Genomic DNA, 15,860 nt, shown 5'->3' on the forward strand with positions numbered 1-15,860 from the left:
TCATTCTCTTCACTAAATTGCCTATGGTATTTTCTTTTCATCTATTAACTACCACCTTTATCACCCAATCCAAATGATTACATTTATGGAGATGGTATTGCTTCAACATATAGATATGACACAGCTGAACCAATGTACTTTACCAAACTTTTTGACTATACTATATGGACAGCTGAACCATTCTTTAAATAGAATCCCTGCAGTGTGGAAGCAGGCTATTCTGTCCATCGAGTCAACACTGACCCTCCGAAGAACATCCCACCCAATCCTGCTAATGCCATACTTTACATGACTGATCCACCTAACCTACACAACCCTGGACACTTTGAGCAATTTCGCATGACCAATCTGCCTAATGTGCACGACTTTGGATTGCAGGAGAAAAACCAGAGCACGCAAAGGAAACCGCAGACTGTCGCCCAAGGCTGGAATTGAACCCGGGAACTGTGAGCCACCATGCCATCCCAAATTATTCATCTTTTGAAGACAGAAATACGAGCATCACCTGGTTTTGCTCTTCAGGATTGGAGCCAGTTATTGCCCCATTTCATCATGGCTCGGGATGCTCTAAGATGTTAATGAGATAATTTTCAGGCTTCTTTGAGTTATTCCTGGATTGCATAAATACAGTGTAATATGGAGGATTCATCCCACTATTCTATTTCTTTATTTCTCTATTTCTGTAACAAAGATTTTATACCAAGGTAAATCTTACCTAAGATGGTGTCTTGCGTGGCAACATTGTGTGATTGTCACTGCGCTCTTGAATGCCGTACTTGAGTACGTGACAATAAAATCTAAATCTAAATTTAAATCCAATGTTGCAATTGATACCAGTGACTTAGGGTAGGTAAGGTCATATTACAAGATGAATTGGGTTTAGAGAAGTCAGTGGGATATGTTTCCAACAACTTAAATCCACATCAACAGAGACACTCTACAGTAGGGAAAAAAAAGGGATTACTACTCCCCTTTGAGCATTTTGAGGTAAAAGTCCATCATGGCTGCAGGGAAGTGGGAAAATTTTCAAGAAACAAAATGCCAGGCTATTTCTGTGGAGTTTGCTATTACAGGCATATCACTTAAGAGTCATTGACACTGCAGCAAGAAATAACGTCATTGCTGATGTTCTGTCAAGAATGTAACTTTATTCAAATTATCAAATAATTAAGTATCGAGATAACCGCACAAGATGCAGGGAAAAGTGACTGAGAATGCGTGTAAATTTGTCTTAAGTTTTTGTATATTTTATTCTTGTTTAGACTGTGTAATTTCAAATCACTTTTCAAGACAGGTGATGTTATGGATGCTTTAAATCTAATTATTTTTGAAGGCTTTATGAATACTTGGATTCTTAAAAGTGGTTAATGAAAGTTGTAACAAAAATAGAAATTGTAGGAAAAGCTCAGTATGTCTGGCAGCATCTGTGAGGAGAAATCCGAGTTAACATTTCGAGTCCAGTGACCCTTCCTCAGAACGGATGGTAGCCAGGAAAATGGATGTTTATATGCAGGAGAAAGGGTTGGGGGAGAAGGTTGGGAGTAAACAATAGGTGGGGATGAAGCACAAAGAGAGAGAACAGTTGGACAGAAAGTTGTATTTTTTTTCAATAAATGTCTCTTGAAAGCCACATCTTGTGAAAACTGAGATAACAAGGTGTAGAGTTGGATGAACACAGCAAGTCAGGCAGCATCAGAGGAGCAGGAAAGCTGACGTTTTGGGTCTGGACCCTTCTTCAAAAATGAGGGAGGGGAAGGGGACTGGAATAAATAGCGAGAAAGGCGAGGTGCTGATAGAAGGTGGATAAAGGAGCAGATAAGTGGAAAGAAGACAGACAGGTCAAGGAGGCAGGGATGAGGATAATAGGTAGGAGGTGGGGGCAGGGGTTGATCAGTGAGGTAGGAGGAGCGGATAGGTGGGAGGAAAGACGGATAGGTCAAGGAGGCGGGGACGAGCTAGACTGATTTTGTGATAAAGTCCAGTGTGGGGAGATTTTAAAGCTTGTGAAGTCTACATTGAGACCATTGGGCTGCAGGGTTCCCAAGTGAAATATGTGGTGCTTGTGAAAACTGCTTGTTTACTGCAAACGCTCTGCCTGTGTTTACAACTGTCGTATTGCAGAGTCTGCCTTGGAGATTATATAGAATTTTTTGTTGACGGCCAGCCTGGGGAAGGAAATGAACTTCCCAGACTATCTCTCCTGTTTCTGAAGTGACATTTTATTGTAGGTTCATTCTGGAATGTGGAGCCCCGATCCAGTCTTAACACTGATTGTGCACCTGACAGTGATTGGAAGAATCTTCAACAGTGTTTTTCTGAGCAAGCTACATTGGCAAAGAAACCAGATACAATCACTGGACTTTCTTGACTGTCCTCTGGATACCAGAATGTCAGTTCAACGTTCCACACCTTATCTTTTTTTGTAGCCATCAACAACTAAAACCTAATGCCCAAAGCACCTTTGTTTCCCCAAAATGCATCTCTACAGCGTGCAATGATTCTTTTTCCCTTACCCAGCATGTTTTTGCACTTTTCCTTCCATGTTTCATTATTTCAGAGGTGAATTTTTATATTTTCAATTGCAAACTAAGTCTGTTAACCAGTGTTGTAACAACCTGAATAAGTTTGTTTATAAAAATCAATAATTTTGTGTTGCTTGCTTGATTTTAAGTTTAATATAGAATAAGTGCATGACTCATCATTTAAGGAAGCAGGAAATAATTAAATTTATGTTTGATGCAGCAGGACTAGAACCACGTCCGAAATAACAGGATTAGTGGTGCTAGATAATGGACACTTCCAACAATACTTTCAGGAACTAACCAGGAAATATGCTATTTGAGACACTAATATATAAGGTAGGATTAATTAATAACTTCATTGTAAAAGATCACTTGGGCAAGAATAATCATATGATAGATCAAGAGTGATTAAACAATAGAGAAACTAAAATGACGAATGGTTGATAAGTCTCTAGGACCCATTGACCGGCATCTTAGCTTCTTAAAACATGTAACTACAGAGTAAGTGTTGGATTGGTTATAAACTTCCAAAATTCCACAGATTCTGGAACGGTCCCAGAGATCGGAAAACTGCAAACACAAGAACTCAATTTCAGAACAGAGGCTCAAAGAAACCAGAAAACTATGGACTTAGACTGTAGTTTTTCGTCATCTATTCCATTCTCCTTTTATTCCCTCCTACTACCTTCCAACCTGCCCCTTCACTATCCTACACCCTCCACACTGCCTGGCCACCTCTATCCCGTTCCCTGGACACTCTTCAATCCCTCCTACTTCACTCCTTTACACATTCCATGCTGCCTGGGCTACCTCCTCCCTGCCGCCTAAAGATGCCTCAAACTGTCCCAGCTCCCTGACCCTTCACTACCCTAGACCATCCACAATGCCCAGCCACCTGCACCCTCTTGCTTCTCACCGCCCTGCAACCTTCCACCCTACACTCTCCTGCCTCTCTGCAACCTTCCACCCTGCACTCTCTATTCCCGCCACCAGACTGTTACTTAGCAACAGTTCAAACCAAAAGTAACAATCCGGGTAGGTTCTCGCGAGATAATGGGAACTGCAGATGCTGGAGATTCCAAGATAATAAAATGTGAGGCTGGATGAACACAGCAGGCCAAGCAGCATCTCAGGAGCACAAAAGCTGACGTTTCGGGCCTAGACCCTTCATCAGAGTCTCTGATGAAGGGTCTAGGCCCGAAACGTCAGCTTTTGTGCTCCTGAGATGCTGCTTGGCCTGCTGTGTTCATCCAGCCTCACATTTTATTATCTAGGTTCTCGCGAGTGCGGTCCCTGGGGGAGAGGGGGCGGAGCTACGTCTGGCGGGATTTGGCGAGGACGTTATCGCGAGAGCCGGGCAGCGGCGGAGGTGGACGAGTAGGCGGTTGAGCGGAAGATCGGAGCCGGCTGAGGGGGTGGGGGAGCCGGAGGAGCCGACCCGGCGGCAGAGTGGTGTTGGAGGGAAACGGTGTGAGAGGTCGGCTCCGGTGAGGCATTTTCAATTCAACCGTGGGGAGGTGCGGGAAAGGAGAACGGAACATGTCGGAAGCCGAGGAGAGGCCGAGCGCCAACTTGAACCTGAACCCTAACCCGGCCGACGGGCAGGTGGAGGAGGCGAGCTCGAAGCTGGGGGCGATGGCGGCCGAACCCCAGATGCAGACTCCGGGCACGGACCAGGTGAGAGGGAGAGAGATCGGATCCGTCGACAACCCCGTCCTGCCCGCCGCGAGAGCGGCCGGTTACCCGCCTCGTGTTCATCTTTATCGGGTCCCCCGTCATGTAAACAACCCCGTTCCTTCCATCCCCGGTTTACCGCCCAGGTCCTGTCTGCCCTGATAACGGGTGGTGGGAGGGAGGATGGGGTCCGGTGAAGAATACGGTCGCCGGCACTCGGTGTGTGTGTTGGGGGAGGGGGAGAATAGACTTGGTTCGTCGCTGACGGCGCACGCGCAGTCCGCTTCCCCTTTCCCCCTTCTTTGTCTGATCCTCGCCCCCTATCCTCAGGAGGAATCCTCCACCCGGGATCCGCTACGCCAACCCGCGGAAGGTCCAGAGGAGCCCTGAGGGCCTCTGGAAGCCACCGCGAAGAAATAAACGGAGGGTGGGGAAGGAGGAAAGGATCAATGAATCTCCATGGCCCTGCTTCGTTCGCTCGCTTCACTTTTTCTCAAACACACACACTCCAATCACCTCTACCTCCCACTCCCCACAGCTTCTACCCTCCAAAACGCCCCCTCATGCCCTGTTTAACCCCTTTACACTCTCTCCCTCCCTAACACCCCCCTTCGTATACCTTGTTTAACCCACATTTTTCTCTCTGTCTCTTTCACACTCTCCCTTTGTCCCTGACACAGAATCCTTTCACGTTCCTCTGTCACCGTAATCCCTTATGTCCCTCGTTTGCCCTATCCAGCATTAGCCCATCCCCAAATCTCCACCTCTCTTTAAAGAGACGTCAATGTCTCGGCCAGTCACCTCCATCTGCTAACTTCAGAAAGTACTCATTAACGTTTTGGGGCCAACATATCTGATAGGGGCTAATTGCAGTTTTAATGCATTTTATTCTGGGTCTGATTGCTGGTCAGCAGTGAGTAGTTTTGTTGGTGCCCCGTTGTCATTCTTCTGTTATTGCTGCTCTTGGTTTTGTAGAACTGTCTGTTCATTCAATATTTCCTGATTCCAATTTGGAATATGACCCACTTATTCAGCAGGGCTGGTTTTGGTCTGAACCCCAAATGTCACTTTACTGTCGTTCCTCCGTGCTAGTTAGCTGTGTAAAAGGTAAATTGTTTAACAGTTTTGGGTGAACTACTGGCTAAGCTATTTGTAGCCAATCAATATATTTACTTTGATGGAAGAGAATCATCCTACAAGGTATTGTTTCCAAGGCAGAATGTTCATTATGCCAGTTTCCATCTCAAGATGGTGTGACAGTGGTTTGATGGAGATCAGGCAATTTGTTTTTTGTTTTAGTTAGAAATGGAGAGAATAATTTTGATCAAAAGACGTGACTCCTTTAATAAACTGGAAAATTAATTTATTGGTACATGAACCTCAAATACAAGGAGTTACACTTTGAAGGAAAATTTAAAAGTTTGCACGATGCTAGAAAAAAATTGCAACAAAGGGATCTCGAGTCCATCGTTGTAAATATAAATGCACATTAGGAAGACCATTTTAAAATTGTAACCTAAGCAGTTGGGTTAATTTCTTGGTGGCTTACCTGACATAGACTGGATGAGCACAGGTGGCTCATCATCTCAAGATTTGAAATACTGAAGGCAATTGTTTCTAGGCCCCACTGTGAATTCTGTTCCCTAGCCACCAGATGCTTCCCCCTCATGGTTGCTTTCTGAGAGTGAGCCAGGGAATTTAAAACTTTTTGACCTCTGACTGTGTATTCACACTGTTACTAAAATATTCCACTTCCACTTTAGTAGCTGAAACCTTTATTGACATCATAACTGTCCCATCTTTATGGCCACCCTCCCATTTTCCAAACTTCATAAACTTGAGCGTATTTAAAATTCGATCTGTATTGGCACTCAATATGTTTGCTGATTATGCTGTACCCTAATCATGCAATACCTTGATTTTTAATATCTTCATCTTTGTTTATGAATGCCCAGTACTTTTTCTGTAATTGCCTGCAATCCTACCAGGTCACTCTGCTGTTCCATTTCTGGCTTCTTGCACATCTCTCATTTTAATTATGTTTAGCTATCTAAACGTGAGCTTCTGAAATACTCTTTCTAAAATTTTCTGTCCTCTAAACTGACCTGTAGATTACATTGATCCTAATACTTCTATCTGTGGCTTATTCTCAGTATTATACGGCAATGTTCCTGTGAAGTGCTTTGTATGTTTTATGTTAACATAGTTTAATCACCAATTTTGTATTTATACTCTATCTCTCAACCTGTTGCACAATTCTGGTTTCTATTTTGTAAAGAACTATGTAGGCCCTGGAAATGATGTAAAAGAAAAACCCACAAAGATATACCTCAAGAAGCTACCCTCTGAGGAAATAGCTGGAGCTATTTAAGCTCGGAGAGGCTGGTGCATGGCCTAACAAGTATGTATGCATACATGCATGCATGAGCTAGTTGGACTACATTTACCTTTTGTGTGCTTCCATGTATGACTTACGTAACTTGTTTTGGACCTAACTAGCTACAGCAGTTAGTCTGAAAGATACTTTGACCCCTTATGAACTGTTATAACTTCCTACTTCTTGTGAGCCCTAACTCTGTAGTCTTTGGTTCTCAGTCAGAAAGTGATTCAATTAGCACATGAACGTGTTGAGAACTGAAATTGGGCCTAACTCTACATTGTCAAGTTTGTTACCTTTCAAGTGAGATGGAATGGAAGGGTATTATTAAACTAGAGATGATTCAGATAAGACTCATTAGGATTTGTTGAGAATGGAGGGTTTGAGATATAAAACTAGACTAGAAATGCTAGAACTTTTCACTGATGTGCAGGAGGTTGAGGGGTGACCTTTAATGGAGGTTTATAAAATCATGAGGGGTATAGATGAGCTGAATGGCAAGAATTTTTTTCCTAGGTTCAAAACTAGGAGTGTATTTTTAAGGTGAGAGGAGAAAGACTTAAAAAATGTCAGGAGGGGCAACTTTCTTACACAGTGGTCTGTGTGTGGAATGAACTGCCAGAAAAAGTGGTGGATGTGGGTACAGTTACAACATTTAAAAGACATTTGGATAAGTTCACAAGTAGGAACAGTTTGGAGGGATATGGGCCAAATATAGGCAGATGGGATAAGTTTTGTTTGGAAAATTTGGTCGGCGTGGACTAGTTGGACCGAAAGGTCTGTTTCCATTCTTATGACTGACTGGAGGTAGATGGTCCCAGCTAACTACTGCGAAGGAGCATAGGAGTCCAGGCCAATGTTTGCCTCTCAATTAACATCATAAAAATGGAGCATCTAGTCAATAATTGCTATTTATGAAAGAGTTTGTGCACGACTTGGCTGGTTTATTGACCATGCTTTGGCAGTAACCATGATTGCAAAATGCGCTGTGCTAGTTAACTCAGCAATCTGAGATCAGACATTTGGCAACCCAGGGTATTGAGTTTTCAATGGCAAAAGGCTGTTTTATTGCCTTCACATTTTTCCAAACCTGTGTATGTTATCCATTTTAAAATGTTTGCTCCCAAATTACATTAGAAATGTTTCTAAAATGTGTAATGCAGTTCAACTTGCACATCTGCTTCGATGGTGCCTTTTGTTTTACTTTTGTTCCTGAAATATCATGAGGCTTGACATTCAATGTAGTGTTCGGGTTCAATAATACTGTATATGCCAAGATCCATTTTTTAAACCTTTTATATTTTTCTTTGTCTTCTACTAGATGGATAGCGGTGATGCAGCGTTTATATTCAAAATGCCTAAACCTGAAGTCAAAGAGGAGGATCCTGCCTATGAAGAGAAAATGGTAAATACAATGAAGGAAATATTTGACTAAATTGCTTTCATTTGTAGACATTATTACAGCACATTCACACATGGAAAGACAGCTTGCTTTATTTATGTAGATGATGGTTACAATTGACCAGAAACTTAATTGGACATAGTCATAGAGCCCAGAAACAGACCCTTTGGCCCAACCAATCCATGTCAAACATAATCCCAAAGTAAACTAGTCTTGCCTACTCCTGGCACATATACCTCCAAACCTTTCTGATTCGTGTATCTATCCAAGTGTCTTTTAATTGTTGTAATTGTACCTGCATCCACCATTTCCTCAGGAAGGTCACTCCACTCATGAACCACCTCTGTGTAAAAACATAATTGTGTCATGCCTTTTTAAAATCTCTCTCGTCTCACCTTAAAAATGTGTCTCCTAGCCCTAGAGAAATGACAGCTGCCTTTAACACTACCTATACCTGTCATTATTTTATAAACTTCTATCACGTTGCCTCCCAGCCTCCTATGCTCAAGTAAGAAAGTTCTAGCCTTTCTTTATAACTCAAACCTTCCATACCTAGTTACAATCTGGTAAATCTCTTCTGATCCTTCTCCCGATTCATAACATCCTTCTTCTAACTGGGCAACCCAGAACTAGACAGTATTCCAGAAGAGGTCTCACCAATGTCCCATACAGCCTCAACATGACTTCCTAACTCTCATATTCAGTGATGGCAAGCATGCCAAAAGCCTTTTCAACCATCTAGTTAATATGTGATGCAAACTTCAAAGAATAATATTCCTGCATTCCAGGTCCCTTATCTCTATAACACTACACAAGGCCCTACCCTTGTTTATTGTACCAAATTGTAACCCCTCGCATTTATCTAGATTGAACTCCATCTGCCATTTTTCAGCCCATTGACCCATTTGATCAAGATCCCTTTGTAATCTCAGAAAATCATCTTCACTGGCTACTAAACCACCAATTTTGGTGTCGTCTGCAAACTTACTAGCCATGCTTTTTATATTCTCATCCAAGTCATTTATGTAAATGACAAACAAAAGAGGACCCATAACCTGTCCTTCTGGGACGCCTCTGGTCACAGGCCTCCAGTCTGAAAAACAACCCACATTCATCTTTCCTGCTCCTCTGATGCTGTTTGGCCTGCTGTGTTCTTCCAGCTTCACACTGTGTTACCTTGTTCATTACTCTGTCAGCTTTTGTTTTGCCAATTATGTATCCAATTGGCAAACTCACCCTGAATCCCATGTGACTTTACTTTACTAATTAGTCTACCATGTGGAACTTTGCCAAAGGTTTTACTAAAATCCACATAAACGATGTCTTCTGCTCTGCCCTCAGCAATCTTTTTGGTAACTTTCTCAAGTTTGTGAGGCATTTTTCCTCACACAAAGCAATGCTATCCCGAATCAATTTTTGTCCCTCTAAATGTCCATAAGTCCAATCTTTTGTAATCAGCTCCAACAATTTACCTAAACCGAAGTCGCACTTTCAGGTTTATAGTTCCCCTGTTTCTCCTTACAGCCTTCCTTGAAGGTACAACATTAGCTACCCTCTAGACATTGGCCTCCTTACCTTCAGTTGTAGATGATGCAAATATTTCTGTAGGGGCTTTCATAATTTCCTCCCTAACTTCCTATAATGTTCTGGGATACGTTTGATCAGGTCCCAGAGATTTATCCACCTTTAAATTCTGAGACCTCATGAATTTCCTCTTCTGTAATGTGAACTGTTTTTAAAACATCAAGGTTTATTTTTCTACATTCTCTAGGTGTCACTTCTCCTTCAAAGTAAAAATTGATGCGAAATGTTTGTTTAGTATCTCTCCCATCTCCTGGGTTTCAACGCAGAGATGACCTCCTTGATCTTTAAGAGGCCCTACCCTTTTTCCGATGACCCTCCTGCTCTTAATGTATTTGTAGAATCTGTTTGGATTATTCCCTAACCATATCTGTTAATACTATCTTGTCCCTTCCTGATTTCTCTCTTAAGAATACCCCTACATCCTTTATATTGATTAAGGGATTCAATTGAACAAAGTTGTCTTTATCTAAAATAAGATACGCTTTTATTCTTGACTAGAATCTCAATAACTTTATTTATCCATTATTCCTTAATCTTTACCAGCCTTACTTTTCACTGTAACAGGAACCAAATGCCTCTGAACTCCGGTCACCACACTCTTAAAGACCTCCCACTTGTCAGACATTTTTTTTGCCTGCGACTTGTCTACTCCAGTCAACTTTCTGAAAGTTCTTTTCTTGTACCATTAAAACTTGCCTTACCTCAATTAAAATCTTTAACTTCTATGAAAGGCATATTCTTTTCCATAACCATTTTGAAACTAAAAGAATTGTGATCGCTAGACCCAAAGTGTTTCCCCACTGTTACTTCAGTCATTTGATAGCCCAAAAGAACGTCTAAGTTTGCTCCTGTAGTTGGAGAATTTACATATTGATAAAGAAAATTTCTTGAACACATTTGATAAATTCTTCACTATCCAAAACTTTTAACATTATGGTAGCCCCAATCAATGTTTGGAAAATGAAAATCCCCCATTATTATGACCTTATTATGCTTAAAAATATCTGAAATCTCCCAGCACATCTGTTTCTCAATTTCCCTCTTACTATTGGGGGGCTTATAGTAGAATACCATCAACGTGATCTTTCCTTTCTATCTATATATTTTTGGCTGGATGATTTTCAGGAATACCTTCACTAGTAACAGCAATAGTGTATCCCTTAATCAAATCGTGCACACCCCCCCCCCCTTACTTTCTATCCTTCCTACAGCATCGAAAGGCTGGACTATTGAGCTGCCAATCTTGTCCATCTCACAAGTTTCTGTAATAGCGATGATGTCCCAATCCCATGTTCATAAACGTGCTTTGAGTTCATCAGCCTTTCCTGTAAGATCCCTTGCATTGAAATAAATGCAATTTAATTTTTCAGTGTTACTGTGTACTCTTAGCGCTCTCGTCTTTTTTTTAATTGACGTGCTCTCCTCACATTCAGAACCTTCCCATTAATCCTTCTGTTTACACTGCTACTTAGAATCCTCCATTTCCTCCTATCTATCAGTATAAAGTCTCCCTTAATGGAACGAGCGTATCTCCTTGCAAAGATCTTGGTCCCTTTCCAGGTTAGGTTAGACCCATCCTTTTTGAACAGGCCAATTCTATCCCTGGAGACATTCTAATTGTCCAAAAAACCTGAACCCCTGATCAATGCACCAGCTCTTCAACCATTGATTTAACCTTTTGTTCCTTCTCTCATTAGAGTTGGGCATTGGGAGAAAACCAAGAATTACTACTTCCAAGATTCTACTTTTGAATCTTCTACCTAATCTGTTAATTCACTCTGTACTGGTTTACTCTTTTCCTTAAAAATGTCATTCTTACTAATGTGTAGGATAATTTCTGGCTGTTCAATCTCACCTTTAACAATATGCTTGAAATGTTTAGAGGCATCCTTAACCCTAGCACCAGGAAAGCAGCAAACTATCCTGAATTTATGCTCACTGCCACAGAATCTCCTGTCAATGCCCTTGGCAGGAAAATCCTCTATAGCATTAATTCTATTAAATCTTGTCAAACACTGCCTAATATAAGAATCATTCCAAGTGTCCAAAAGTTAACTGCCCCTTCCATTTGTCTCACGGAAACAATGCCGCTTATCTTGTGCGTAAACAAGGATCAGTTTTATTTTGTCCGTGGGAAGGTGCTGTTGAAGGAGGTTTGGCAGCTTGCTGCAGTGCATCATGAAGATGCTTCACACTGCAGCATCTGTGCACTGGAGGTGACTGAAGCAATAATCAAGTGGTCAGCTTTTCCCTTGATGTTGAGCTTCTGCAGTGTTGTTGAAATTATGCTCATGCTGGCAAGCGGAGGACATTCTGTCACACTCCTGATTTGTGCCTTGCTCGTGAAAGGACAGGCTTTGGGTAATTACTTTGGTGTTGCTGTATCCTCTGAGCACATGGGCAATTTTGGGAGAATGGTAATACCTGCAAACCTTTGGAAATAGTATCAAATAAAGTTTGTTAGTGATTAAGCAACTAATTTTGAGACAGCGGAGGATAAACTATTACTATTACCTTCAGACGTTAACTACTAAGTTACTCTTTTTTTTTCTGTAGTAACTTCTAGTTTCATTTTACAAAACATGCCACTAATGCATGCTTTCAACAGTTCCATAGTGAATTAATCATGATATCTGCTAAATTTGAGGCCACCCTCCTTAATATATGTATTGAGCTTGTCTATCATCCTGTTGTGGTTCAAAGGAAATATGTCTTTAGGCATATATTCAGTAAAGTGCAATGGCCATAATACAGATTAAAAATAGGACTACTTTATGCAGCTTTTTTAAGTAAAGAAAAGCTAATATGATTTGCACGGGCTTTGGCTTTTCGAAACATAGATCGTGTTTGAAGACAGCGTTATTGAATTTAATATCACAATGCAATCTTGGTTACACTGGGAATAGGAAAAAAGTTTTTTTTCTTACCCTGCTCTCCCTCCTTCCACAGATGTTATATAATGGTCCAATTTGCAAAATAATTCAAGGAGAATGCAAATCAGTTTACTAACAAAAAAAGAGTTTTCCAAAGACATCTATTAGCTTTTATTAATAGTAACTCTGCATCTCCCCTTTAAGACAAACTTACTATTCAGCATAAATTAATTGAAAAATGTTTGCACATTGTGGTGTCACTTTTTTCCACTATTCATCAGTGAACATTTTTTTTTCTTTTTGCTTTACAGAAAGCAGACAGAGCAAATAGATTTGATTATCTCCTGCAACAGACTGAACTTTTTGCCCACTTTATCCAACCTGCTGCACAGAAGACTCCAACTTCCCCTTTAAAGATGAAACCTGGGCGTCCTCGCATTAAGAAAGATGAGAAACAGACACTTCTATCGGTTGGAGAGTAAGATATATTACAGGCAATGTGTTTTTGAATTCTTGATGTCAATTCTATGTGATTTCAAGTTGGAAAACATTCCACATGTTCCAAAGCCAAAAGATTGTTAATAGTTGATTAAAATAGAATAATGGAATTTTCTTTTCTTCTTGAGATTTTGGAGCCTTTCAATACCTTAGATACTACATTATTCTTAGTCCACGTTTTCATGAGAGACAAATTTAGGAGCGACCACGAGTTGTGGGAATTACATAATGAAGTTGCAAAGTGACACAGATCATTGGGTAAAACTGTCTGATGAAGTTCAGTATGGGGAAGTGAGTTCCCCGTTCTGGGCCTCCTCCAGTGTCACAAAGATGCCAACCAGAAACTGGAGAAGCAGCGCCTCATGTTCCTCCTTGAGACTTTAGGGGTCCCAATGTGGACTTTACTAATTTCAAAATCTCCCCACCCTCCGGTCTCATCCCATGACCAACCCTCCCTCTCAACCGCCTCCTTGACCTGTCTGTCTTCCCTGTCTCCTATATGCACCTCCCACCTCACTGACCAATCCCCACACTTCCTACCTGCACTCACCCATCATCATCCCACCTACCTTCCCCAGCACCCTCATCCACATATTCTTGACCTGTCCATCTTCTCTCTTACCAATGTCCCTTTCATCCCTGCTTCCTTGACCTGTCCGTCTTCTCTCCCACCTATCCACTTCTTCACCCACCTATCCGCTCCTTCCATCTCGCGGACCTCACTGCCTACCTGCACCCACCTACCACCATCCCACCTACCTTCCCAACCCCATCCCTCCTCTCTCTCTCTTTATATCAGAGCTTCCTTCCCCATTCCCCAATTTCTGAAGAAGGGTCCCAACCTGACATGTCAGCTTTCCTGCTCCTCTGATGCTGTCTGGCCTGCTGTGCTCCTCCAGCTCCACACTGTGTTATCTCTGACTCCAGTATCAGCAGTTCTTACTATCTGAGTTCTAAATGAGACAAATTTGAGCTCCTGATTTTTGTTACCTTGTCAGGTGCGCAGAAATGGTGAAAATTCAGCTCTGTGAACCTGGTATTTAAAAATGGTCACTGATCTTCAACTTTTGATCTGGTTGTGGGTCTGGTGTAGAAGTGGATCAGGAGGCCCAATGAGATCCTAATATGCTGCCAGTTTCTGAGATGGACTTGGTGGGAAACGTGCATCAAAGCTCTAGCACTGCGATGAAAGTTGTAGAAATGAATAAAACATTCCTCCTGCTCAGTTCCCTTCAATCCCCCACACTTTATACACTATCAGTACCACCTTATGATACAGTATCCATCCTTACGGCTTGTCATAACCCCTATGCAAGTCTTTGCCCATATCCCATAGCCATCAACTCTTGAGTCCTCATGTGCCACCGATCATACCCATGGCCCTTTTATAGCTCCTATTCCAACTATATCAACTGTACCAACCCCAAACCGCCATCCTATGCCCTTCTCTCCATGTCACTTGGTATCCAGCATGGTGAAATCTCAGGAAAAATCCCTGACCTTCACCACCGTTTGGATTGTATCCAAAGGGGCATGTCAGTTCTGAAATGCACATATATCAAGTAAAGCAAATTTTTTGTAATCTAAACACTCTAGGGTCCTGACACCAGGGATTCCAGAATCCCATTTCGGTGGAGGTGGCTGGTCATTTGAATGGCCATCATGCTTGAGGTAACCATGTGTGCAAATTATGGCCTGCCACCAATACTATTTGATGAAAATGAGAAATGCTGGGACAAACTTGGCCTTGCAACATCTTCCAACATTTCACCACTACAGTGATGCTCTCCATGGAGCCAGGATGTTTTCGACAAGAGACATCATTTCCTGTAGAAGAGCAAGAGGAGTTTGGCTGTGCATGTATACAAATCACTCTCAATATTGTTGCATGGTTACGAGAAGTAATTGAGGCCTAAAAGAAAGCTGACCTTGTCTCACAGGGATTGGAATGCAAAAATAAGGAAGTTTGATTGAGCCTTGGTCAAACCACCACCACCACCACCATCCCCCCCCCCCCCCCCCCCTCCAAGCCCCCAACAGAATGCTGTCTTTGTTTCTGTGCGCCAGACTAAAAAAAAGTTATGTTGGCCTTGTGAGGAGTTGGAGTACAGATGCATTAAGATTATACCTGGGTTTCATGTTCAGCCACAGAAACAGGTTACATAGATTTATTTTGCGTTCCTTATGAGAAAGGGTTGTAAGGTCTGTGTGGGGTCTGGGGAGTTCAGTATGCTCACTACAGAGAATTATTTCTTTTGGATGAATCCCAGACTGAAGGGTTTCATCTTCTGGGGGGGAATTACAGAAATCCCCCACAGCTGTTCAGCCTTCCTAAGCTGAGATCAATGATCATTTCCGTTAAGCGATGGAAAGCAATAGCAGATAAATGGAGTAGTGGTCTAGATTAGGTATGATCTAACTGAGTGTCTGAACAGGTACCACAGGCTCTCTGGTCTGCACCATTAGCTCAAGGTCTAGAAGCAGTATCGTTGTCCCTGGTGTAAAACAATTTTTTAGAATTGATTTCAAGTTTCTATTAACCTTGCATTAAAAGCCTACGGTTCTGAAAATCATCACAAGTGAGATTCATTTAATATATTAACATGTCAGTTGAATGATCTATTGCATTAACATTTTATCCTACATTGATTTTATGAAATATGAATATGCCCCGCACATAAGGACCTTGGAAAAATGCAAGCATTTGAATGATGACAGATTTCAGAATTGAGATTTTGAAGTCAACTTTAAATTAAAACTGACCACCTGCAAATGAAATTTTGCGTTTTAATTCTGTAACACATCATACATGTGCTAAGCCTGATAACAAAGTCAATGCGCAAATCTATTGTTTATTCTGGCATGACCAGTTTTGAAATTAGCTTTAGTGATACATAACTCAGATTGGCAAATAATAGTAACTCCTTGCA

At 41.6% G+C, this 15,860-nt stretch overlaps 1 protein-coding gene across 1 annotated transcript in view; it reads left to right on the top strand.

The window, feature by feature from the left end:
- Nucleotides 1-3,867: 3,867 nt before the first annotated feature.
- LOC125453906 (SWI/SNF-related matrix-associated actin-dependent regulator of chromatin subfamily A member 5) overlaps nt 3,868-15,860 on the top strand; it is a 36,786-nt gene continuing 24,793 nt past the window's right edge. The window contains exons 1-3 of the mRNA XM_048534048.2: nt 3,868-4,199; nt 7,895-7,978; nt 12,744-12,910. Of these exons, the coding sequence (XP_048390005.1) occupies nt 4,062-4,199; nt 7,895-7,978; nt 12,744-12,910 (389 nt within the window). The 5' untranslated portion in view covers nt 3,868-4,061. The remainder of the gene's footprint in view (nt 4,200-7,894; nt 7,979-12,743; nt 12,911-15,860) is intronic.

This window comes from Stegostoma tigrinum, chromosome 1 (assembly GCF_030684315.1).
Source record: "Stegostoma tigrinum isolate sSteTig4 chromosome 1, sSteTig4.hap1, whole genome shotgun sequence".
NCBI lineage: Eukaryota > Metazoa > Chordata > Chondrichthyes > Orectolobiformes > Stegostomatidae > Stegostoma > Stegostoma tigrinum.